The sequence below is a fragment of the Plodia interpunctella genome, chromosome 1 (assembly GCF_027563975.2).
Source record: "Plodia interpunctella isolate USDA-ARS_2022_Savannah chromosome 1, ilPloInte3.2, whole genome shotgun sequence".
Lineage (NCBI taxonomy): Eukaryota > Metazoa > Arthropoda > Insecta > Lepidoptera > Pyralidae > Plodia > Plodia interpunctella.
In genome coordinates this window covers 8,459,261-8,482,146 of record NC_071294.1, presented here as the reverse complement: position 1 = coordinate 8,482,146, position 22,886 = coordinate 8,459,261, and the positions used below count along the sequence as shown (strand labels likewise).

General features: G+C 35.5%; 7 protein-coding genes across 11 annotated transcripts in view; 3 read left to right on the top strand and 4 right to left on the bottom strand.

Moving 5' to 3' along the window:
- LUBEL (Linear Ubiquitin E3 ligase) overlaps positions 1-586 on the bottom strand; it is a 56,349-nt gene extending 55,763 nt beyond the window's left edge. The window contains exon 1 of the mRNA XM_053750980.1: positions 484-586. The gene's annotated coding sequence lies outside the window, so the exon portion shown is untranslated. The remainder of the gene's footprint in view (positions 1-483) is intronic.
- Positions 1-603, top strand: part of LOC128673226 (hydrocephalus-inducing protein homolog) — a 36,628-nt gene extending 36,025 nt beyond the window's left edge. For 3 of the 4 annotated variants that reach the window (XM_053750942.1, XM_053750951.1, XM_053750933.1), the window contains exon 81: positions 463-603. In XM_053750942.1, the coding sequence (XP_053606917.1) occupies positions 463-603 (141 nt within the window). The remainder of the gene's footprint in view (positions 1-462) is intronic. The other variant, XM_053750962.1, reaches the window with a different exon arrangement.
- Positions 484-7,075, bottom strand: Noc2 (Nucleolar complex protein 2). The gene is made up of 7 exons (XM_053751014.2): positions 6,859-7,075; positions 3,744-3,964; positions 2,948-3,134; positions 1,916-2,745; positions 1,616-1,831; positions 937-1,469; positions 484-585 (listed from the first exon to the last, which is right to left on the bottom strand). The coding sequence occupies exons 1-7, from the start codon at positions 6,878-6,880 to the stop codon at positions 579-581; spliced, it is 2,016 nt and encodes a 671-aa protein (XP_053606989.1). The 5' UTR covers positions 6,881-7,075; the 3' UTR covers positions 484-578.
- A 1,036-nt stretch (positions 7,076-8,111) lies between these two features.
- LOC128670370 (growth hormone-inducible transmembrane protein-like) lies at positions 8,112-11,221 on the top strand. The gene is made up of 8 exons (XM_053745992.1): positions 8,112-8,359; positions 8,468-8,668; positions 8,894-8,999; positions 9,285-9,426; positions 9,661-9,836; positions 10,031-10,191; positions 10,595-10,727; positions 10,908-11,221. The coding sequence occupies exons 2-8, from the start codon at positions 8,479-8,481 to the stop codon at positions 10,993-10,995; spliced, it is 996 nt and encodes a 331-aa protein (XP_053601967.1). The 5' UTR covers positions 8,112-8,359; positions 8,468-8,478; the 3' UTR covers positions 10,996-11,221.
- A 72-nt stretch (positions 11,222-11,293) lies between these two features.
- On the bottom strand, positions 11,294-17,404 carry LOC128670366 (uncharacterized protein). The gene is made up of 7 exons (XM_053745978.2): positions 17,122-17,404; positions 16,357-16,562; positions 15,860-16,085; positions 15,282-15,463; positions 14,935-15,073; positions 14,574-14,704; positions 11,294-14,464 (listed from the first exon to the last, which is right to left on the bottom strand). Exons 1-7 carry the CDS (start codon positions 17,161-17,163, stop codon positions 12,151-12,153), a joined length of 3,240 nt encoding a protein of 1,079 aa, XP_053601953.1. The 5' UTR covers positions 17,164-17,404; the 3' UTR covers positions 11,294-12,150.
- A 480-nt stretch (positions 17,405-17,884) lies between these two features.
- Positions 17,885-19,661, top strand: TfIIFbeta (Transcription factor TFIIFbeta). Of its 2 annotated transcripts, XM_053749526.2 has the most exons (5): positions 17,885-18,340; positions 18,421-18,632; positions 18,761-18,886; positions 19,212-19,390; positions 19,556-19,661. In XM_053749526.2, exons 1-4 carry the CDS (start codon positions 18,019-18,021, stop codon positions 19,380-19,382), a joined length of 831 nt encoding a protein of 276 aa, XP_053605501.1. In that variant the 5' UTR covers positions 17,885-18,018; the 3' UTR covers positions 19,383-19,390; positions 19,556-19,661. The 2 variants fall into 2 exon arrangements, with proteins under 2 accessions (XP_053605501.1, XP_053605494.1); XM_053749519.2 differs by lacking the exon at positions 19,556-19,661 and having other exon boundaries at positions 19,212-19,410.
- Positions 19,662-19,789: 128 nt separating this feature from the next.
- On the bottom strand, positions 19,790-22,745 carry LOC128672405 (tetraspanin-7-like). Its single transcript, XM_053749536.2, has 5 exons — positions 22,467-22,745; positions 22,009-22,197; positions 21,549-21,710; positions 21,183-21,311; positions 19,790-20,239 (listed from the first exon to the last, which is right to left on the bottom strand). Exons 1-5 carry the CDS (start codon positions 22,542-22,544, stop codon positions 20,084-20,086), a joined length of 714 nt encoding a protein of 237 aa, XP_053605511.1. The 5' UTR covers positions 22,545-22,745; the 3' UTR covers positions 19,790-20,083.
- Positions 22,746-22,886: the final 141 nt, after the last annotated feature.

The window sequence follows — 22,886 nt, the reverse complement described above, 5'->3', positions numbered from 1 at the left end:
AAGACTCTTGTTATCCCATCCGCTGCCTATTTTTGATGTTTTGTTTTATTTCAAAAATGTCTTCTCTAGTGATCCCGAACACAAAATACGTCACTTCCTCTCCCCGCAGACAACGCGGGGGATGTTATCTATTCGGCTCGGCACATATTCATGTTATTCTGTTAGCAAACACGGAGCTGCGGACCCGGCTTTAGGTGTTAGAAAACAAAAAACAGTGTCGCAAGAGACCCGGCTTTCGCGTTTTGCACGTATTTTGTGATAACATGTTTTGTTAGAAAATTGGCGCTGCTTTAACCCTTTAAACGCCATAGACACCTTTAGGCGTGCTAGGGAGGGTATTTATTAGTCAAGCGATCTCCCGCTTCTGCGCTCGTTTGGAAAAGAAGTTTCAAATTCAAATAGGGCTCAACCGATATTTGGATCGAAGTTTTAATACATAAATACATAAGTTTAATTTTTCAGGATATAAAAATTCCAGTTTACCTGAACGAGACGCCGTCACAAGGTTGGAGCAAGGACCCTACGGGCTGTCTCATCGTCGAGTGCTACGATCCTCCAGAACCGAAAGTCAATTGGACTTATTTCCTGCAAGGAAAATCTTGAACTTATTTTATATAATGTTTTTGTAGTTCTTTTGTAAACTGTCAATTATTATGTTGGGCTGATTAAACTATATTCGATGAATAAATATAAGGTTTATTTTTTACACTGTACCCGGGTATCGCGACGTTAGTCCCGGGAACACGTGACGATGAGAGTAAGAGACATTTATTTAGCTTCATTATGATGGGATACAACTTGAAGAGGGGAGCTTGCGCCTAGACTTTCCTCCCATCCCTCAAGGCCACCCAAACTATGGGATGCATGATACACCAGGTATTATCAACCCTAAAAATAAAACGAAAGATTAAGACCATGTTTAAAAACATTTATTACCATTCGGTAACACTGAAATCTTGTACAATATCTGCTTCGTCAACAAAATCTTCCTTTTCTTCTTGTGGTTTCTTTTTATTATTAATTTTCTTTTTACTTTCCTTCTTCTTTTTAAGTTTCTTAGAGGACTTCACATCGTCCTCTCCAAAATTAACATTATCATCTTCACTATCTGATGGGAACAATACCATTGGACCTTTCTTTTCTTCTTTATTTTTGGCAATTTCCTCATTTGTAACTTTAGCTCTCTTGATGGTTGGCAGTTCTCCAGCTAACTCATCATTTTTAGTTATCTTCTTACGCTTTTGTATCTTGTTTACTCTATTCCAATTATCATAGAAACTGAGTAATGGAGTGCCTTTCGTTTTTATGCTAGTTTCCCAAGCAGCGATCATCTTGTCATCATTCAGAGCAAAACTGACCTTGTTACGTTCTCGCTCAATAAACTTCGAGTTTTCTTCAATTTTCTCTAGTAATTGTCGTATTTTTTTTGTATAGTTAGCTACCGAACATGATTTCAGGAATTGTTTTATCTGAAATTAAAATAAATATTCTTTTATTGTATTCTGTAATGTTCATTTTGGTTTTACATTTGGTGAATTTTGTATATTATATGTATTCTATATGTAATGATGATGTGATATCATGCAAAATAAAAAACTGAAATGTCATAATATACCTGTATTACTGCTAGCAACGTCACATCTGGAAAGTATATCGTGTGTGAAATACTAGCTGTATACTCCAGCAGCAGGGCATACAACCTCTCTATAACGGAATCCTTGAACCCGTTCTCCATCATTTGGGACTTGGCCAACCTAAGAATGCATGAAAAGTCCAAAGGCTTCATAGAAATTTTTTTATGTTTTTTGTTGAAGTCATATGTAGACAAAATCTGAAATAAATATTGGAAATTATACCTTAACAAAAAAATCGAAATATTCAATTAATAAGCTAATAATAAATGAAAAGTACAAACCTCCACTAAAAATGGTAATATAGGAATGAAAGTATTTGTGTCTTTGGCCAGATTTATCATAATTTCCACACATTGAAATCTTAATGGGTAGTATTGATGGGTTGGTACCAGCTTGATAGTGTTAGTTATGACCATTACTAGAGGATAGACCAGGGGCTGCAGCTGTGTTTTATTTGATGTTGCTGCTAACAAGTCAGCCCACAGGTGTAAGGAATTGATGAACTGCCAGTTGTACACTGCTTGCCGACTCTCTACTTTTTGCACCACTATAGCGTTACGCAAATGGATTGCCAGTTGTCTTATGTACAGAAATACATGCTGGTATGAAACATTCAGATCTAATGTGAACATCTCCACCAGTGACCGTCTCATAAAATTTATTCCAGGCCAAGTAGAAGGACTAACAAACTTGCAATTCTTTACATAAGTCATGTACATAGTCTTCAGTACTTTATCAAGCAATGTTGTTTGTTGATTTCGTGTGATGCGCAATATACAGAGGAATGCTAATACTCTCACTGTTTCTTCACCGGTACTCCAAAATACAATCAGTTTTTTTAGTGCTCTCTTAGCTATTCTCCCAAAGCAAGCCACGTAAATACATATTTGATGTAAATGTTTTAGAAGCACAGTCAGAATATTCTCAGAAGTGACTCCTCCCAGTAGTTTCAATAAGTCAGTCAAATATGCAGACAGTGGGCCTTTTATTTTGCTAAAGTGCTTACAAACTTTTGGATCTTTACCAGATTGTTCCATGCCCAAATACTTTTTCACAGCATTCGGTAAATACAAGACACACATTTGTATAACAGCATTAAAAACGGAAGAACCTGAAATCATAAAAAGTAGGTTTCATAGGTTTAAAGAAATTGTCTTAAGACATCTAACATGTTAAATGACCCAAATACTTTTTATCGCATATTATATTAACACATAATATAAATAATCAAACTGTGAGATATGCTTTCATGTGGGATTTATGCCTGAATACAGATTTTTTAAGAATTTGTGTAGTTATTTATCTAAATGTACCTTCAACTTTGTACTCCCCCTCTGAAGTACCATCTTCACTGGTGGCACGCAACATTGCTGCATTGAATGCTTTTATCACAGTGGTAAGTGTGGCAAGCTTCACTTTGCCATCACTCTGTAATTCTGTTTGCCACTGGGCCACCATTTTAAGAGAGACTTTCCCTCTAATTGGTTTAACTTCCTCATCCTATATAAACAAGAAATAATTGTAATCTTTAAATTTTTAAGCTTTTTGTGTGTATATCTTATTTACTACATAAAAACATACATTAAGTGTTTTATGTTTTTAGTTTACTAGACTAAATCAGGTGAAATTTGTTAAGATATATAATAATGAGTAATACTATCACCCAAACACAAAATGTGCAGACTAAATAAATATTTGATATTGGCACTATTGTTTTCCTGCTTAATTCGAGAAACATTGGAAAGATAGTAGTTTGAAATAAATTCAAAATAGAGCATGTCCACTGCTCAGTCTTGCTCTGTAGTGACAATGCTGTTGTTGCGGCTCCGTCTGCTGTGTTGTTAATGACAGGGTTTGACAATGACATTGTTGTGGATTATTATATAATTTTGTTTTTAAGAAAAATTGTGTTGAAATATAATGGATGGGAGTGTATTGTTTTTTAAAGAAGTCATAAATTATTTTGTGCTATTGTGTTTATAATCCAAGTAGTTTGTGTTTGTTTAGTGTTTTTATAATCCAAGTAGTTCTAAAAATAAATATTTTTTTATTCCTATTGTATAGTTTGAATTAAATTAAGATAAAAAAATAAAATTTTAATGAAGATACCTCAAAATCACTTTCATCACTGTCTCCTTTGAGAGGACCAGGGACATGCACTGAATCATCCTCATCTTCTTCATCTGACTCTTTATCATCATCAGAATTTAAATCAAAACTTAACAGGTTTTCATCATTTTCTTCCAAAAAATTGTAGAAGTCAGGATCAATTTTCTTCAATTTTTCTAATGATTTTTTATGACTCTCTGCATTCAATTCATCTTCAGAATCTGTAAGTTTAAAAGTTTTGGTAAGCATTATACCATGACTTAGAAGCAATGATTGTTAAGACACCAGCCTGTGAACTGAAAGGTTCAAATGTTACTTATGCCAGGTGAGTTTGTATAACCATATAAACACCTGGAACATGTAGAAATGGGCATTAAGTAATCGCAACCTACAAGGACCACATCATACATAATAGACTATAGAAGTATGTGTAGCGCGCAGATTCGTTTCCTTTCGTGTGCGTTTGGAAGGAAACATAGCCTGTAGCTACAGGTTTTTGATATGTGAAAATTGACATTCAAATAAATATTTGTTATACATGTATTTTTCTCTATCAGTATGTTCTATGGTCTCCCATCCTAGGATGATAGGGGTTGCTTTTGAATGTGAAAACCGGCTGATGTGAAAATTTGACCTAAAATTTGCAACATTTGCTCGCTTTGTTTGTGAAACTAAAAACCCATCTACTAAATATCAAAGTTTCAAAAGAGAGGACTGAATGAAATATTATCTATTACTGTTCTAATATTCGTTATGAAAGAAATTCCCAGACTTAATGAAAATAAGTAAAGTAATTCCTCTATTTAAACAAGGTGTTAAACATGATCTCACAAACTATAGACCCATTTCTATATTACCTGCTCTAAGTAAAATATTTGAAAAAATATTTTGAGTCAACATGTGTCTATTTTAATATAAATAAAATTTTACATAATCGTCAATACCGTTTCATCAAAGGTCGTTCAACTACTGATGCAGTAGCCACTTTAGTCGAAATAATTAATGAAGCTTGGGAATCCAAGCAAGATGTCGTAGGTATTTTCTGTGACTTAACGAAAGCTTAACGAAAGAAACGACCTCCCATGTCTCTATTGTCTCATATTGCCCAACATTTATGCGAAGTAGTTCTATTTGCGGACGATACGTCCTTATTATTTAAAGTCGATAGAAAAAGTGAAAACTATAACTTTATAAGTAATAGCATGTCGGTAGTGCTTAACTGGTTTACAACCAACAACTTAGCTCCAAATACAGAGAAGACAAAATGTATTAAATACTCTCTCTTAAATAAGTCGCACAATGTTATACCTTTAACAGTAAATGGTAAAGTTCTAGAATGGGTTATGCTAAATTCCTGGGCAGCAGGACGACAAATTAAAGTGGGACAAACATATTGAAATCACGGCCAAAAAACTTAGTACGCAGCTTTTGCAGTGAGAAGGATCAGACAGTGTACGAACATAGATACAGCTAGACTGGTTTGTTTCAGCTACTTTCATAGCATTATGTCCTACGGACTATTAGTTTGGGGTAATGCAGCTGAGATAGGAAAAAAAATTGTATTACAGAAAAGAGCTATTCATTTTATTTACGGATTAAAACCTCGAGATTCTCTTCAAGAACTCTTCAAATCAATTAACATCCTCACTGCTTTATCTCAGTATATCTTTGATGTGCTTATTTTTGTTAAATCAAATTTGCATATATATATAAAAAATTAAAAGAAGTAAATAGTGTAAACACTCGAAACACGCACATAATTTGTATGAACAGATTCAGGCTTAAAAAGGTTCGGCGGTCTTTCGAGGGTCAAAATGTAAAATTATTCAATAAACTCCCTGCAGAGACTATTAATCTGCCAATGAAAAAATTACTTATGTTAAGAAAAAATTAATGGATATAGCATATTACACAATTAACGCCTATTTGATTGATAAAAACGCATGGATCCTCCCAACAACTTTGCCACTCCACACATGATCTCCTAATTTTTATTTTACTGTTTTTTATTATATTTTTTATCTATAATTTTTATATTATAATAATTCATATATTGTGACATTTAAATTTTATTTATAAAACATGTACATAATTTGCGATTTTCAAGTGCCTGAATTATACTTCTATTTCGACGAATAAGATTTGTAATTATGAAGTCATGGGAATTGAGTGTGTCATGTTCACTCAAATGGTCAATCTGGTAGTGGCGTCGTGGGCCAGGTAGTGAAGTTCCCTCTATTATGGTTGAGCTACGCGATGGCTGACCCATGCGTCAACTCGTGAACGAGTGCTGCCAGAGGAACTGGTCATCTTATTTCTCATATATAAGTTTGTGTAAGTTAATTGTGTTTCAGTGGAGGCAGTTGGAGGAGGCCTTTGCCAAAAGGCACACTGAGCTCAGAGATATCTTATAGGATATGTTTAAAAAATCAAAACTTGATCTAAGCTCAGTAACAGATATATATAATATAATTATATATCACAACAATTTTAGGAAACCCTTCTGGCATTATACGGACCAACACTGTTCAAATGAGTTTCTTTCGGCATTTCTTCTCAGCAGTGGTCGTTCCGAAAAGCAAGTAGTTTGTAGCTTGTGAGAAATACCTCTAAATATAAAAATTTACGAGAAATGGTCTAATTTCTGAATACATGATTTTAATTTGAAAAATTATTTGTAAGAGAATTGCGTTCCGGCGGTTGAGAAACAATGTGATAACGAATTTCTATAATTAGGCATTTGTCAATTAAAGCCTTACAAGGGAATGACGTCCTATATTCACAAAAAAAAGGGTTTACACTTGTTTTTTTTTGTTACAAATAACAGGTTTTACACCTGTTTTTTTTTGTTACAAAAAACAGGTTTTACACCTGTTTTTTTTTTGTTACAAAAAACAGGTCAAATGTAAGAATTTTATTTATTAATTTTTAGACTAGCGGCCCACCCCGGCTTCGCTCTATATACTATGCATATTAAACACACACCTTTCTCTTTAATAAATCTCTCCATTAAAAAAAAAACATCATAATCGATCGATGATGAGAGAGAGAATGATTAGAATTTACCATACTCAATTCTGTAAAGTAACCAAAAAATAACAGAGTTTATGTATACCTGAATGCTCTGTAGGTTTCATGTTAAATGCTGATCTTAATTTCTTCAAAAATATTATTAGATGTAAGTATTTTGCCAAACGCTCGCTTGCGAAATTCTCCGAAATATTAGTCAAGTTTTACCAAAGCTTGCCCAAATTTAACCACAAGAAAACGAAAGTACAAGCATGGAGCAGACAGATCACAGTGAGACAGTCACAGACAGACTACATATACTTATTGACTTTGACGTTTGGCTATTGGATGTAGCGTTGACATTATATACTGACTGACATTATATAATTATACATGAAAAACATTCATTATTCTGCAAAAATCCTGCACGATCGCGAGACCTTTTTCACAATATTATATTCACGGAATAATAAACACAGGTGATTTTCCGCCATAGCATGACCATTCATATGAGTGAGAACCGCTGTCGCCAAACTCCACATTTACATTTTACACACACTGAAAATTATCCAATGAGAACGGGCATAATTCGGTGAAGTTAAAAAGACATAACGACTATTACGAATAATGAAGTACCAACCATATCATATTTACTATAAAGTTGAAGTTAGCAAGTGGATAGCGATAACACTTAGATGACGGAATTCTATGTGTGTGCTATAAATCATTACTGTTGACTTAGCTATGCTGTTTGATGATAGATGTCACTAAATAACATGTCCATAATATTACACCTTATTCTAAAGCAATTTATTGTAGTTTTTTATTTTAATATTTTATTTTTTGTCAATTTATTTCATACTGTTAAGTTTACTGCACCCTCTTAGTTTACTTGTTTCTCTGTCCATCCAAAGGTGCACTCATTATGTTTTTGAATATCTTGTTGTAATTTATAACTCCTTTGTGAATGATGTAATAAAGACTTTATCTATCTATCTGTCTATCTATCTACACTCATTCGTTATTTCTAGAACTGTGCTTGCTACTCAAATAGATGGTGGGGTGACTCAACGCTCGATGGCGCGTACGGACCAAGCGTTATACGATTTTAGATTTTATCATAATGGAATACAAGTCATTTTGTAAATCTGCAACAATATTAAAAATTGGCGCTTTTTGCCTCCATTGGCAATGTTTGTGTACCTTAGTTGTACCAGTAGCGCCATCTGCACTGAGCTTTGCGTAATATGCCCTATTAATTTAGTCCGTCGAAGTACTTACTAAATCCTTGGTATATGCTTAATTTGTACCATAGACAATTAACCTGACAGCCAATGACATGACAGATAAAGATGACAGACGTCAGCCATTGAAAAAAGAAACAGGAACATCAAGATCAAACACGCAATTTTCTCAATCAGACAGTTTTCCGATTTTTCCAGAAAACTCCTTCAATTTCAGTAACGCAAGACGATTAGACGAATATTTCCCAAAAATTATCACTCTCATTTGGTGGAGTAAAAAATAACGGAGTAAATAAACGACGGTATATTTGTTTTGATTACTAAATTTGAATTGACGTTTTTGTGGAATTTGGACAAATACCGGTAAGGAATTTTTATTTTTTTCTAAGCAGGCATTTCATCATATATTGCAACATGATGAGTTTTATATATATATATAGTAATATTTATACATCATTTATATTTCACCAGGTTGCATCACTATGCTATCTCGATTGTGTTTGGCTCGTTCTGCATTCACCGTCACGCAGACGCTTAAAACTCCAGTACCCCATAGTTTCATCCCCAAAAACTACGTAGTTAGAAACTATGCCCGCGACGTTCGTTCCAGAACAGCCACCAGATCTCAGCCTGGGCTTTGGGAAAGGTTAATGGCTCCAGCAGGCCCTAATGGTAAGCCTCATAAATATCCATATCATTAGAGTGGATTAACACTTAAACTTTTCCAATTCCCCTAATAACAATTCTCACTGTTAAGTCATTTGTCTTTATTGGCCATGCTTGAAGGATTTACCCAATGTATGCTGTGCCACTAGATAACAATGCATTTCTGGACTGAAGTAGATCTGTAAGCCTACATATAAAATTGTTAGTAAGTACACCTAAACAATGTTTCAGCATTCAGTATTGGAAAAGGTGCTTTGGCTGGTGCTTCAGCAGTCGGCTTGGTGGCTCTCTGCTACTATGGTTCAGGTGTTAAACCAGGAACATTGCAAGAGGCACAGTAAGTAATCAATCCAATCATATTTCAATTTTTTGTGCCTTCCTACGGTCAAATATTTTTATTTTTCATAAAAAGAGATGCAGTACAGAAAAGGAAAAATAATATATGTATAGACTATGCTTTCTAAAAAAACTGATGGATTTTTTAGTTTGTGTTTAATGATAAAGTTGTGTTGAGCTGATAACATTATGATCTATCATTTTTGACATTTATGAAGTAGGTAGTACAATCTATACAAACATGTAGTTGTTTATCCTATATAATTATCATAACATTCTATTTCAGCTTATGGCCTGAGTATGTGAAAGAACGCATCAAGGCAACATATTTTTATATTGCTGGGTCATTGGCCCTGACTGCTGGCAGTGCTGTCACTGTATTCAGGACTCCTGCTTTGCTTAACTTGGTGGCACGAAATGGATGGATGGTGGGTAATTTTTATTTTAAGAAATTCACATGCCCTTATACATGTATACAGTTCATTGTTTTAACAACTTTTAAGTTTCTTACAATACTATATTGATTTAAATTGTGTTCACTGTCAGACACTATTAATACATGTATTCAACACACTCTTTAGAGAACACTTTTAGTTATAAATTACATAATATTACTGCTAATTAGATAAGCATAAATCTTAATTGTTTTTAATATTTTTCAGTCAATTCTGATAACAATGGGTCTGATGATTGGATCAGGGATGGTGGTGAGAGGCATGGATTATACCCCTGGGATTGGGGGGAAACAACTTGCTTGGGTGGTGCACACTGCAATCATGGGTGCAGTCATTGCCCCCATGTGCTTCCTAGGTGGACCGGTGCTGACTCGAGCTGCTTGGTATATATTTGCATTCACTCTATAGTATAGTTTAAGAACATAGAGTAGTTAGTACAATTATTATCGTGAAATGTGTTGATGTACTTCAAAACTTCATACAATTTGTATGTTGTTCTGTTGTTGGACGTCAACAAGACGCAACTGGACATGGCTCTCAGGCAATTAACAGCATGTGTTCGGTTCTTCCATGGCAGGTACACAGCGGGCGTGGTGGGCGGGCTGAGCGCGATCGCGGTGTGCGCGCCGTCGGGCGAGTTCCTGAGCATGCGCGCGCCGCTGGCCATGGGGCTGGGCGCGGTGTTCGCCGCCTCGCTGGCCGGCGTGTTCCTGCCGCCCACCTCCGCGCTCGGAGCAGGTGACTATCTGTTCTTCACGCACGATCCGCTCATTGTCTAGCGTCCACGAATTGATTGGTGAAAACCGTAAAAAATCCATCCAATAGTTTTTGAGTTTATAGCGTTCTTTTTATAACATGTAAAGATATGCTATGAATTATAGAGGTAGTATCTATGAGTTAGTATCGCACTCGCGAGTCTCGAGATTTCTTTGGTAATAACTCTAAACTGTGTGATATGTCCATTTTTTTGACTGGTGTTAGATTGTGGCATTATCATCACATATACAGTGCTGGTTTCTATTTTTTTGCTTGCATCACATATACAGTGCTGGTTTCTATTTGTTTGTGTAAACAATTTTGAAGCATATAATGAAAAAGCCATTGTAAATTCTATTTGAAACTATGTATGCATTTTTTCCAGGCTTATATTCACTTAGTCTCTATGGTGGATTAATAGTATTCAGCGGATTCCTGCTATATGACACGCAAGCGATCATCAAGCGCGCAGAAATGCATCCTAAATATTCAATGCAACCCTACGACCCAATAAATTCGTAAGTATTGTACCAATACTGGTTCACAAACCTGTTTTTGTCTCATAATCCAACATGCTTTTATAAATTTTAATTAAATTAAGTTTTAATTTTATTGTACGATGTGACGTAGGTAAAAAGGGCTAATTTGTGTTGTGGTTAATACGGACAACTGATATATTGTTTTAATATTTGTTTCAGGGCAATCTCTGTATATTTGGACGTCCTCAATATCTTTATGCGCATCGCTATCATCTTGTCCGGGGGAGGCGGCAATAGGAGGAAGTAAATTAGATATTTTACCTAGTATTGTTCATATTATAGCGTTAACCAATCTTTCCTATGTTAAATCTCATGCGAAATAAATAGTAGTAAGAAGGCGAAATTAGCAGTTTTGTTCCCCATTTTTCAAATAATTGTGATATTAAGCAGGGGAAGTATTATTTTTGTTAATCGAAAAGGCGTTTACGTTGCGCGGACGTTAATTTGGACTTAATTAAATGCAAATTAACAAGTATATTTATTTTATTCCCTACCCACCGTCCACCACGTACCACCCTACCGAAGTATATAAATAAAATATCTACTAATATTGTATGTATTTATGTCGTTAATAAGTACTTTATTTACAGAACATATTGATTTCACAATTAGAGTTATAATACAGAGCCGTGTACAATCAAAATCGTTACTATAATATAGGCCAAGCCATAAGCGCCACTATCGTATAATATCGAAAGGCTAGAATATCATTCATAGTAGGTATAATCGAAAAATACTTTTTCCTATGTTGTAACTTGAAATTCATCTTTAGAAGTAAATATATATTATTGTGCTCAATTATATACATATTATTTTCAAATAAAACTTTGAAAAACACCATCATACTATAAACTTAAAGTCATTAAATATATCACAAATTGTCACCTTAAATAAAAGCTCTTTGGAATGAAATTATAAGATACTAAATATTTGAACTAGTAGCAAAATTAAACATGAACCGCTGATAAAAACAGTAAAATGATCAACCATATCATGTCTAGTATTATAAGGCATAATATATATTTGAACAATGCAAAAACAGGAATGTCCGAATTGAACAAAGATTCGACGACTTTGACATGATGATTGGTTGTTAGAAGATTACCTTAGAAAGATTATCGAAAAGTAATAAGTAATTGCAGCATCCACATAAGGCAAGATTGGATTACACTCGGGCGCAAAACCGTTTATAAGTGCACATGCTTGAAAGCCTCGAATGAAAATAATTTAGAAATATTTAATTTATCCTAGCATTACTTCCTCATTTTGCGTAATGCATATATTATTTTATGAGCAAAAATAACATGAGATCAACAGTATCGGATACCTAAATTAACTAACATAGTAAATAAAACTAATGACTATACTGAAACTTGCGGTAGTTACATTAATTGCTTGTAACTCAAGTCGTTACGTCGCCAGTCTTATGTGCTTGTTGCTTTAAGTAAATGGCATACATCTGCCGCGCCTGGTTCAATACCCTGTTTACGTTATGCTTACGAACCATTTTATCGAAGTGCATAGCCAGTTCGTTATAGTCCATACGGTTTCGCATAATATAGTCCCTGTGTTGTAATAATACTGTCAGACAGAGATACATTAGGAATGGGTTACCGCCTCCGAAGAGTTTCGGCGCGGGTAGACTGCTTATGCTACATTTTGCTGTACAATCACTGGTGGTCGAATTCGTCATAGCATTACGCTGTACTGGAGGTTTGAAAACTTCATACTTTTTCTGGAAATTGTTTATCGTCGAAGCCACACTGTGTAAATTCGGTTGTTTTGCATTCAGAAGCGACTCACAATTTCTTTTCGCATTTTCTAATTCTTGGGACATGCTCGAAAAGAACTTTTGTGATCTAGATGAATTTGTGGCCACTTCCTGGAGATTATTCTTAGGCGTCGGCGTTTCAGGGACCTCGGGAGTCGTTCTCTCTGAAGAGTCGGACGCGCTGGAGTGGGTGTCGCAATATAGAACATCTTTACAAGGTTCCAACGGTCGTTCCAGAGATTGGTTTTTTCTCAGCAATCTGATCGGAGTGATGGATTTCTTGCCTTCCTGCTCCTCGAAGATCTCGCCGGTGTCGTCGAACTCGAGGTCGGCCTGCTCGTCGGGCGTGAGCGGACAACTGGCCGCCGCGCGCGTCGGCGTGTTGCGGTGCAGCGGGTTCTCCCACAGGTAAATGTCTTCTGCACTGCGGGCGTTTGATTTTACGGTGTCGAGCATGGGGGACTTCTTTGCGGTTTCTATCAGTTCTGTTATATCTGTATTCGTTTCTAAAGTATCAGTCGCAACCCGCGCTTGTTTCACATATGTACAGTCGTTCGTAAGTTTCTCGTCGGTGCTCGTGGAGTCGGACGGAGAGTCGCATATCATACTGCACCTGCTTACATATGACGGTCCGAACACCTGCCGATCGAGATGTTCCAATTCCAACCTTAACTCTCTTGTCATGGAAGTTGTCATCGGATAATATTCCTGGGAATCATCTGGACTGCTCCCGTCATTTAGTTCGTTATACATATTTCTAGTTCTATCGTTTCTTTGATTCTTTCCTACACTCAAATCGCTTTCGTCAAATGATGTCTTAGTTAACAAAATTTTAGGGCATTCTTTGGAACTACGTTCAATAACAGAATGTGTTCTTTGAAGTTTCTCTTGCTTGGTAGCACCAACTTTACTTACACCCGCAAAATTTAAATTTAAAAATTCATTGAGATTTTTTATCATTTTTACTTGTGGTCTACTGGAAGAATCGGAACTAGAGGAGTCAGTTAGTTTGTCTAAGGACGCAAAGAACTTATTATTTTGCACAGATATCTTATCCCGTAACTGTCGTATTTGGCTTCCTAAAGGACTTTTTGTATCAATTTGAGTATTTCCAGTAGTTCCATTTACCAAATTTCCAGTGCTGGACCAAGCGCTAGGAGCCGTCGTATTTGAATCCACAGGTTTACTATCTTCAGGGACACTCTTCATACTTTGTTTCAAGTGAAGTTTTGTATCTTTCATACTTTCTTTATTCTTGTCACGTGCATTTTCGTCTTTGTCGTGTTTGCGAGCTTGTAAAGCTGCATCGTCCAAACTTGCGAATTCTTTAGAGTGTTTAAGGGATGGGTTTGTTTGAACCTTTCGAGTTGCGTTTTCATCGAGGCTGTGATTCATCTGTCTGCAAGTAGAAAGTTTTGGTGCTTTCACATTAGCTAAACTGAAACTGGAACTCTGTCGGCGTATCGCACAAACTTTTGTATACGCATTTTCTCGTGGCGCTTTGATCAACGGGCTAACTGGAGGCGGGTTCTCTTCTATCTTTATGGAAGAATCGAATTCTTTTTCTTTGAGGAGCAACTCGACAGCGGGAGTCTTTTGAGGCAACGATGCCCATAATACTTCGAGCATTCTCAGAGCGTCATCGAAAGCGAACTCGCGTTTCATTTCCAACAGGAGCCACCTGTAGCAGAAGAGCAAGTCGTCGGCTTGCTGCGATTTCAAATAGTTGTAGAAGTCAGGATCGTAAACTTGCAGCGATTCAGTGAGGTGCGAGAACTTGAGCGTCATAGCTTCGCCGTCAAGCAGGAAGTTGGGGTGCAAGCGCGCCATGAGCGCGCACAGACAGATGTAGGCGTGCGCCTCGTCGCGCATCGTCACCAGCAGCGGCGACGCCAGGTCCGACATGCCCTGGCAGTAGCTCACTCTTGGATGATTCAAAGCATAACTGCAAATTTTATTAAAATTACGAAAAATACACCTAAGCAGCCCAAGCAGAAGGGGCGAGGAAAGATGACAAACTGATTGCATAACAAAGATGAATGTTATTTACATACGTTGTCAATATATTGAAAAGAGAAGCAATATTCTGGTTGTCATCACTACCAGCATAGAAATTATGATGCCGATCAGTACGGAGGACGTCTTTGCGGACCATTCCAGTGACGTAAGCTAAGTCAGCATTCACCTGAAAATTAAATATTATAACTAATTTATAGCCAGCCAAACAAAACTACAATAGATATTGGTAAAGTTTAAGACTAAAGTAAACTTATATGAACATATAATACTAGCTACGCCCCGGGGCTTCGCTCCCGTGGGAATTCCAGCTTATTTGCTACCTGTGTACCAAATTTCATAACTTACTTTCGCATTTTTAAAATTAATTCCTACGTAAACTAATTGAAGTTTATGTACCTTTCCCTTTTGAATACAGTCCTTCCAGCGTGCTCTAAGACTGTAATATTCATTTGCTTTTCTCTTTATGTAGTCCATCCTATCCTTGCCATTCATGCCCTCTGGATAAACATTTAGAATGTGTTTCCATACAACTTTTCTGTAAAAGTAGTCAATTCATTTACCTAAATACAATTCTCCATTTTGATGTGACAAAGAAAGGCTAGCGAAAACTCTTTCACTTTATTTTATATTAATAAAAAATTTATATTAATATTACATTATTACTATTATGAAATCAAAAAGTACTTTCACAAAAATAGTTTTATTTTTAACAAAAGAACAAATACTGGCTTTTTAAAAGTTACCTCAAACTTGGATCTATTCCACCGCAATAAATTACTTCTCTGAGTTTTGTGGGATTTGTGATTTGTCCTGTAGCATCCAGGAATGCTCTGAACTCTATGTCACTGAGAGGTGGACGCGGCGGGTTGTTGGGGTCTTCATACAGGTTTAAAGCTCTAGATACTATATTGAATGTTTTTTCAACCTGGAAAACAATGTAGAAACTAATAATACAATTTTTATTATATATATGCCTATTATTTATTTTTATATATGGTGCTTTTCAGACAAAAGTATGGTCTTTAAAGGCAATTAATTTAGTTCATTTTACTGTTCATTTTCATATCAAATTTGATATTAAAGTGGAGCCTTCAATTCAACTTCGAATTTTAACCAAAAAGTATTTTATAATAAAACAGGTAAAATTATATTTTGATATGAGTAGCTATTTATAAATAATCCTACGAACCTGGGTACCTTTCTTGGCAAAATCTCTTTCTAAACAATATATTCAGTTTTAATTTTATTTGTATAGTTTTATTATTTTTATAAATACACTTATTTAAATGTCAAGAAAGTAATTTATAAAATAACCCTGTACCTGGTTCATAAAGAGCCCCTGAAGTCCTGTCTGAGTCTCTACTTTTTCTGTTTGTTGTACCATAGGAACAATTGTAGGGCTCTCACGAAGAGTTTGGTTGGATGAGGGTATAGCTGTGTTCACATTTGGCGGCTCCCAGTCTTCCGACGCTTCCGCAAAGGGCTTCATGTCCACCTTCAGTTGAACACATGGTTCTGATTTCTGATTCAGAGCTATATTATGTGCCCTAGAAAATAATAAAAGATTTTAATATCTTTCTTTTATATTAGGTGTGTTATCGCTAACACTAGTGTCAGATTTTGTTCAAGTCACCTAAATCTATCTATCATGATTTTCATGATTAGTTACCACATAAGTAATGCTAGTCACATACACGCCAGTAAACTAGATAGCATCCATACTAACAATATTATAAATGAAAGTATGTCTATCTGTTCCGCTTTCGCAAAGGTATAGGAAATAAATAAATTTGTCATTATACTAAATACATATCTTACTTGAGAAAAGCAGCATCCAAGTCCCAGTCAGAAAGCAATGGCAAGTAGATTTCCTGGCCACAATCATCTAGTGTTCTGTATGAGAGAGTAAAATCAGACTTGATATCAAATGCTTTGATTAAGATACTTTGTAATACTTCAAGTGAAGTTATTTGGGGATCTACAGAAAATTTTCTCAGTTCTGGTTGAAGTTTTCCTTCACATTTCTGAAATAAAAATATGATAATTTAAGCTCAGCATGTTTGGTGGAGTATACCATATAATAGTGGTGTATGCTCAGAAATAGGCAAAGTGGACTGAACCTGAATACACACTTGTATCCCATATGCACATAGATTCATGATATCTTGTTCATAAGATTTTACAATGAGATATCCTAAAGTTACATTAAATATTTCATTTAAGTATTATCCGCTTTTGAGATGTGGTATTGGAGAAGAATGGTAATATTAAGCTGGACAGAGAGAAAGAAACCAATGTTAAAGTGCTGGAAATTGTAAATAACAAAGTAGACTGCTGACAGAAATAGAAAATAGGTGTGGAAGAATGATTGGCCACTTGATATGACACGACGCCTTATTTAAAAATATTTAGACCGAGGAAGAGTTATGCATAGCCTATAGAAAGAGAAGGCAGGCGTCGTGCCGTATAGAGAACTTAAAAGCAAAGCCCAGCATAGAGAGGTTTGGCGTATTCTTCACCGACAAGAGCCTAGCTCTCAAAAAAAGAAAATAATGCATTGTTTTAAAATAGTATAATACAAACCTTGACTTTCACTCTCACAGCTTCTTTGCTGATTCCATACATTATTATGAGAATTCGTCACATTTAGCAATAATATATACACAAACTAATGTTGATTACAATAGGATATAATAACGAAATGAAGTGAAATATGCTGCTATATGAAGGAAAATGCAATATTTATTGTACCTACAATACAATACCTATACAAGTCAATTTCGAGCAAGTTCAATCAAGGTAGGTTCAATCAATCAATCGTCAAAATGTGGCAGACAAGGCCAAAACTTGACAGTAACATTTAATTTTTTTTTAACATAATGATTCAAACTCGCCTACTCACTGTGCATAGTGCATTCTGTGGTTGTTGTTTAGCATTGAGCTAAGGGATGGGCAAGTGATGACGTGCAAAAGATCTCAGCGCGACTGATATATCAGAATTTTTCCCAATATTTCGGCATCGGAATATGCTATATTGTTGAATATTTTCACAAACGAATGCTTACATAATGAAAGGATTAATGCAGTACTCTAAAATAAACGTTTTAATCGACATAGCAAAAGGCGGCATAGGTTTTGTGTACCTAACATACAGTGCTGTATTCTGGCGGGAAAAATGTAATACTCCCTATTCCATGGTTCTTATATACCTATCTCATCTGTGGTACCTACCTACTACGGACGTACGTACGCACGCGGGGCACTTCTAAATCTATGGTAGGTACCTACCTAAAATCCTGAATAATTGTCAATGTCAAATGTCAAGAAATATTATATCAGTCGAATGCTCAGAAATAAAAGCAATGAAATTGAATTGAGGTGGGTAACACAGAGTACTTTCTATGTGGGTAACGTACGTGCGTATGTATGTTGGCATTGCTTTAATTTATTGTTCTGATTTTTTTTTTAATTCCGTGAAATATGAGTACTGCTAATGCTCCGCCGAATGGTAATGTTCCTCATATCGACCGTGAACTGGATTTGTCAAATACCGGCAGAGGTGTATGGCTTGTAAAAGTACCAAAGTATATAGCAAATAAATGGGATAAAGCATCTGGAAATATAGAAGTTGGCAAATTGAAAATATCAAGAGTTCCTGGTCAAAAACCACAAGTGCAATTGTCTTTATCTGAAGCAGTTCTATGCTTGAAGGATCCTGGAGAACAGAATATACCAAAGGAACATTGTCTTGATGTATCTAATGTAACAAGGCAGAGCCTGGGGGTATTTTCACATGTAGTACGTAAGTATTTTATAATATTGCAGAAGAGCAGGTAGTGAGAAATGGAAGTGATGTATTTCAATTGACCAATGTTTTTTTAGCAACAGTTACAGATGCTGTAGTACCAGAATCTGAAAAATTGTATATGGAAGGTAGAATAGTTCAAAAGCTTGAATGTAAGCCATATGCAGACACAACTTATTACAAACTGAAATCTGAGTCTATCAGGAAAGCGTCTATTCCTCAGAGACAAGTTCAGCAGCTGGATAGGATTGTGCAGAACTTTAAACCTGTTTCCGATCACAGACATAATGTAAGTTCCATATTATATTTTGCAATACATAAGTTTAATCAAAGGTTTATTTAAATATTACAATGTAATCATTCATGCCAAACCAATTAATTATAAAAAAAAAATCTATATGATTTCTTCCTTTATAGATTGAATATCAAGAAAAGAAAAAAGCAGAGGGCAAGAAAGCTCGAGATGACAAAGATGCAGTGCTCAACATGCTGTTTGCTGCATTTGAGAAACATCAGTACTACAATATTAAAGATTTGCAAAAGGTATTTATCACTGTTTTGTCTAGAATGTATACATATAACAATTTAGGATATATATTTATTATTAATTCTCATGATAATAATAACTATTACAAAGTTGTGTACATCAGCATTTTAGAATATTACCACTCCTATTGTATCTCATATCACTACACACTGACCACTAGAGCTGTAAATAGTAGCACATTATTTATAAAGTTCAGTCCAACATTTTTGTAGTATTAGTAATTATTTCCATCATATTATTAGCCTTTTAGGCTAATAAATACACTCCTTTATTTTTGGTGGTGTGGGGTGAGTGCATTTACAATTTTTCTTTGAATTTCAGATAACAAGGCAACCTATTGTGTACCTGAAAGAAATATTAAAAGAAGTTTGCAATTACAATCTTAAGAATCCACATAAAAATATGTGGGAGTTGAAACCAGAGTATAGGCATTATAAGCAAGAGGCTCCCGTCGAAACAAAGGAAGAAAAGAATAGTTCTGATAGTGACTAGACTAAGGTGTAAGTGCATACCACTCCTTGTTATAGTTTAAAAATAAATTTGACTATGTTTTAATATCTGTTAAACTGCACTGATCTAAATTATTGTCTTCAGACATCAATATTATGTTTATATATGTACCAAAACAAAAATCTCTTAAATTGTACACAACTTTTATTTTTTAGAGTCGAGTTCTTACTAGCCTGTTACTCTATGTATAGTGTGATTATTATGGGTGATATGTAATTATTATGATATTAAGGTGTAATAAATATTCTTATGAAATGATAATATCTTTGGAAAAGACACATAAACTTCCCTGCTTCATTCCCTACTTACATTTTTTTCCAAGGCTTTGAATTACAGTAATGAGATTGGGACTTTATTGAATATGTTGTTAGACTAGTAAATGTGTGATTAAATTTGAAAATATTTTTAATTAATAAACTTTGTTATGCTTCATTTAACATCAATATATTTCAAATATAATAAAAATAATATACAATCAATAGATATGCAACAATACAATTGCAATCAAGCAGTAGCTATATCCTGTTTATAATGGATAAATTGTTATCATTTTAACGACATCTACAGTAAATCTAATTTAAAATCAGTCAAAGAATTGAAGAATTGAGTTTTCAATTTCCGCATACCCTGTAGAGTATGAGGAATACAAAGGCCTGATTGGAGTCGCGGTGGTAGAAAGGAGATTAATTCATGACGTCATATTTGGATTTTTTGATGTAGCTGGCGAGGCAGCAGGACAGGACCGTGCCGAGCAGCGGCAGCAATGCGGTGCCGATAGCGATGCCGATCAACACGTCCATGTTGCTTTCCAGATAATCCACTATGACCTCATAGCAGCCCTTAAAAAGAATATCACTTGTTATTTGTCTCGTACCAGGAGTAAGTACCTAATGGATTTTTAACTACGCATATTTCTGTACTCTGCTTCTGAAAAACTATTTGGATCCCAAATAAAAACACATAGGTACAAAAAACCGGTTGTTACCTATGTAGTCGTAGAGTAAATACTAAAAGGAAGTAAATCTCAAATCGTATTTACAAATTGCCTATGTAGAAAGGTAGTAACTACCATTCGGTCCCCCGCCCATAGTTTCTCCGGATGAGTTCCGATTTTAGTGAGTTATTTTTTATAGGAGTTCCTCCTAGTATGATACTTAATTATTAGCATAATTTTATGCTTTTTCTAAGTAAAATTTACAGACTTTAATAGGGTATTTGATATTAGTTATACAAATATTTGTTTTGTGAGAATAGCGCCATGTTTGTGCGTACAAAGTGGATGTGTGCTATTAGTTTCTGACCCATTCATAGGTTTGATATGTAAATCCCTACAAAGTGCGTAGATTGATTCTACGGAAGCGTTTCCGACTACACTGTTCTAATTTGTCGGTAGAGAACAAAGTGTTTGGTTATAATACAGATAGCGAATTGGCGTGTTGCATCAATATATATTTTTTTTCTTCAGCCAGCTTCTTGAATTGGTGGACATAGGTACCTATTCTTTCGCTCGGTCCTGTAGTTCGTTCGCTTAAAGCTTTTCAGATAAAAGACTCATAGGTGGAGAATATAACAAAACAAACGTTAGGTAAGTGTTTGATAACGAGATGAATATGGACAGTATAGTATTTGTAGGTAAGTATTCATTACACAGACTTGTGCGCCCCTTTGGTTAGGTACCTACTTACCTATTGCTTAGGGCAAAAATAACGTGATTAAAATTTTTAGAGTCAGGAAAATGTACATTGTGAAAACGAAACGTTTTTTCGAATTGTCCACACTCACCCTTTGATAAATATCACCGTAGTTTGCCGTGATGCAATTGTTGGGGTCGATGCAGCAGGAAATCGGTACCACCCTTTGGGGCGACATCTTCATCCAGTCAGTGTAGTTGGACACGCCGCAACAATGTAGCTACCAATTATTTTGTCATGTTTAGTCACTTTTAAAGTAGGTACTAAGACCTAATTAAGTACATAATTTATCGATAAGCCTATCACATCGTGAAAATTTTCTAAAAGAAAGCATGAAAACCAGCTGGTTTTGTGTTACTGTAATATGTTGCCTTTTTATGACATTGTAACAATTTATAAAAATAATATTTTTTATTAAAAAAAATTAACTACCTATGTGATATATTATTGCTCTCACCGTAGATTGTGCGAAATCAAAATTAGCCTTCTGAGGATTGTAAGAGATGACCGTTTGAGTGAGTCCATCGTAAAGCCCTTTAGCATACGTGTCCTTGTAGCAGGCCACGGAGGCGCCTACGCCTGCGTCCATCATGAAAATGCATGCCAGAAATCCACCGTACTGAAATAAATTACATGTTAACTTTAAATTTCGTTCATTCATTAGTAATTTGCGTTGAAGAAAATCCACAGTGAGTCAGTATCGTTACTAGCGTCAGCTCTATATTAGTGTGTGAAGGTTGCGCAGGTATGCAGGGCAGGACCATTGACATGCCTTTCATACATTATCAGTGTAACACACAATGACCTTCTGGACAATGGAGTGGTTTATCGTTGCCTTCTTCATTGCGGGGTGCATGTGCACAGCGATGTTTTTCTTCATCGGATAAATTAAAAAAAATGTAGAAACTTTTACATACGATAAACAACAAGACGGGTTGTCCTTTAATGATGCAGGAGAAGGCGATGGAGCTGATGAGCACGATCAGCCCTGCGATGCCGATCATGACGTGTGGAGCTGTTCCGGAGAATTCCGGGGAGAGCTCCATGTACTTGTAAAGATCGAACTCCGCCCACAGACCCACGGTCAGCAACAGAAGACCTGTAATCTAAGAGGGCATCAAGTAAGTCATTAATTTAATACTACGTTTTCGCCCAATCGTGTTAAGAAATTGGCTATAGAATCGTAACCACCAGTTGCAGCAACTCTTCTGGGTTCCAAGCAACGCCATTGTTAAATATTTTGATTGGCTATAAAGATGTAGATACCCAAAGGGCGCAGAAAATGGCGTGGTGTACCTAAATATGTTTTAATCTATATCAGTATTTTATAATGAGATATTTAAGATACAAATAATAAATTAGAAAAAACACTCACCCAAAAGACTACATTGAAAATAAACAAGAACGTTTTCAGGCAAGCTATAACAGCCACATTCTTGAATTGATTACCCATTTTGGAACTTCACCGATTTGTTTTTTCTATTAAAATATTTTCTCTGGCGTCAAATGTACCATATGTTTGGATATATTTTTGCACAGCGAGCGAAGGGTGGGTTTGGTGAGGGGCGCGAGAAACAGCCACAGCGCATGCGCGGTAACATCGGCAATTTTGTTTGTAAACAGAACTTGAAGAGCTGGTGAATGAATCGTCGTCGACTGAATTAGTATAACATTATATGTATATATAATATAAGCATAATACGGATTTCCGTTTAATCAGGGTCAGCTGATTACGGCTTGTTTAACGTTAGTGATATTTTTGCAATTTCTATTATATTTTTTTTTATAAATATGA

Coding starts and splice junctions, on each gene's coding strand:
- LOC128670366 (XM_053745978.2), bottom strand. CDS start 17,163: ATGTATGGAATCAGCAAAGAAGCTGTGAGAGTGAAAGTCAAG. Junction 16,086..16,356: donor TTGGATGCTGCTTTTCTCAA/GTAAGATATGTA, acceptor ATTATTTTCTAG/GGCACATAATATAGCTCTGA. Junction 15,074..15,281: donor GGAATAGATCCAAGTTTGAG/GTAACTTTTAAA, acceptor CTACTTTTACAG/AAAAGTTGTATGGAAACACA.
- Noc2 (XM_053751014.2), bottom strand. CDS start 6,880: ATGAAACCTACAGAGCATTCAG. Junction 3,135..3,743: donor GTGATGAAAGTGATTTTGAG/GTATCTTCATTA, acceptor TTGTTTATATAG/GATGAGGAAGTTAAACCAAT. Junction 1,470..1,615: donor CGTTGCTAGCAGTAATACAG/GTATATTATGAC, acceptor TTTTAATTTCAG/ATAAAACAATTCCTGAAATC.
- TfIIFbeta (XM_053749526.2), top strand. CDS start 18,019: ATGAGTACTGCTAATGCTCCGCCGAATGGTAATGTTCCTCATATCGAC. Junction 18,633..18,760: donor TTTCCGATCACAGACATAAT/GTAAGTTCCATA, acceptor CTTCCTTTATAG/ATTGAATATCAAGAAAAGAA. Junction 18,887..19,211: donor ATATTAAAGATTTGCAAAAG/GTATTTATCACT, acceptor TTTGAATTTCAG/ATAACAAGGCAACCTATTGT.
- LOC128670370 (XM_053745992.1), top strand. CDS start 8,479: ATGCTATCTCGATTGTGTTTGGCTCGTTCTGCATTCACCGTCACGCAG. Junction 9,837..10,030: donor GTGCTGACTCGAGCTGCTTG/GTATATATTTGC, acceptor CTTCCATGGCAG/GTACACAGCGGGCGTGGTGG. Junction 10,192..10,594: donor CACCTCCGCGCTCGGAGCAG/GTGACTATCTGT, acceptor CATTTTTTCCAG/GCTTATATTCACTTAGTCTC.
- LOC128672405 (XM_053749536.2), bottom strand. CDS start 22,544: ATGGGTAATCAATTCAAGAATGTGGCTGTTATAGCTTGCCTGAAAACG. Junction 21,711..22,008: donor AACCCGTCTTGTTGTTTATC/GTATGTAAAAGT, acceptor AATTTATTTCAG/TACGGTGGATTTCTGGCATG. Junction 21,312..21,548: donor TTGATTTCGCACAATCTACG/GTGAGAGCAATA, acceptor AATAATTGGTAG/CTACATTGTTGCGGCGTGTC.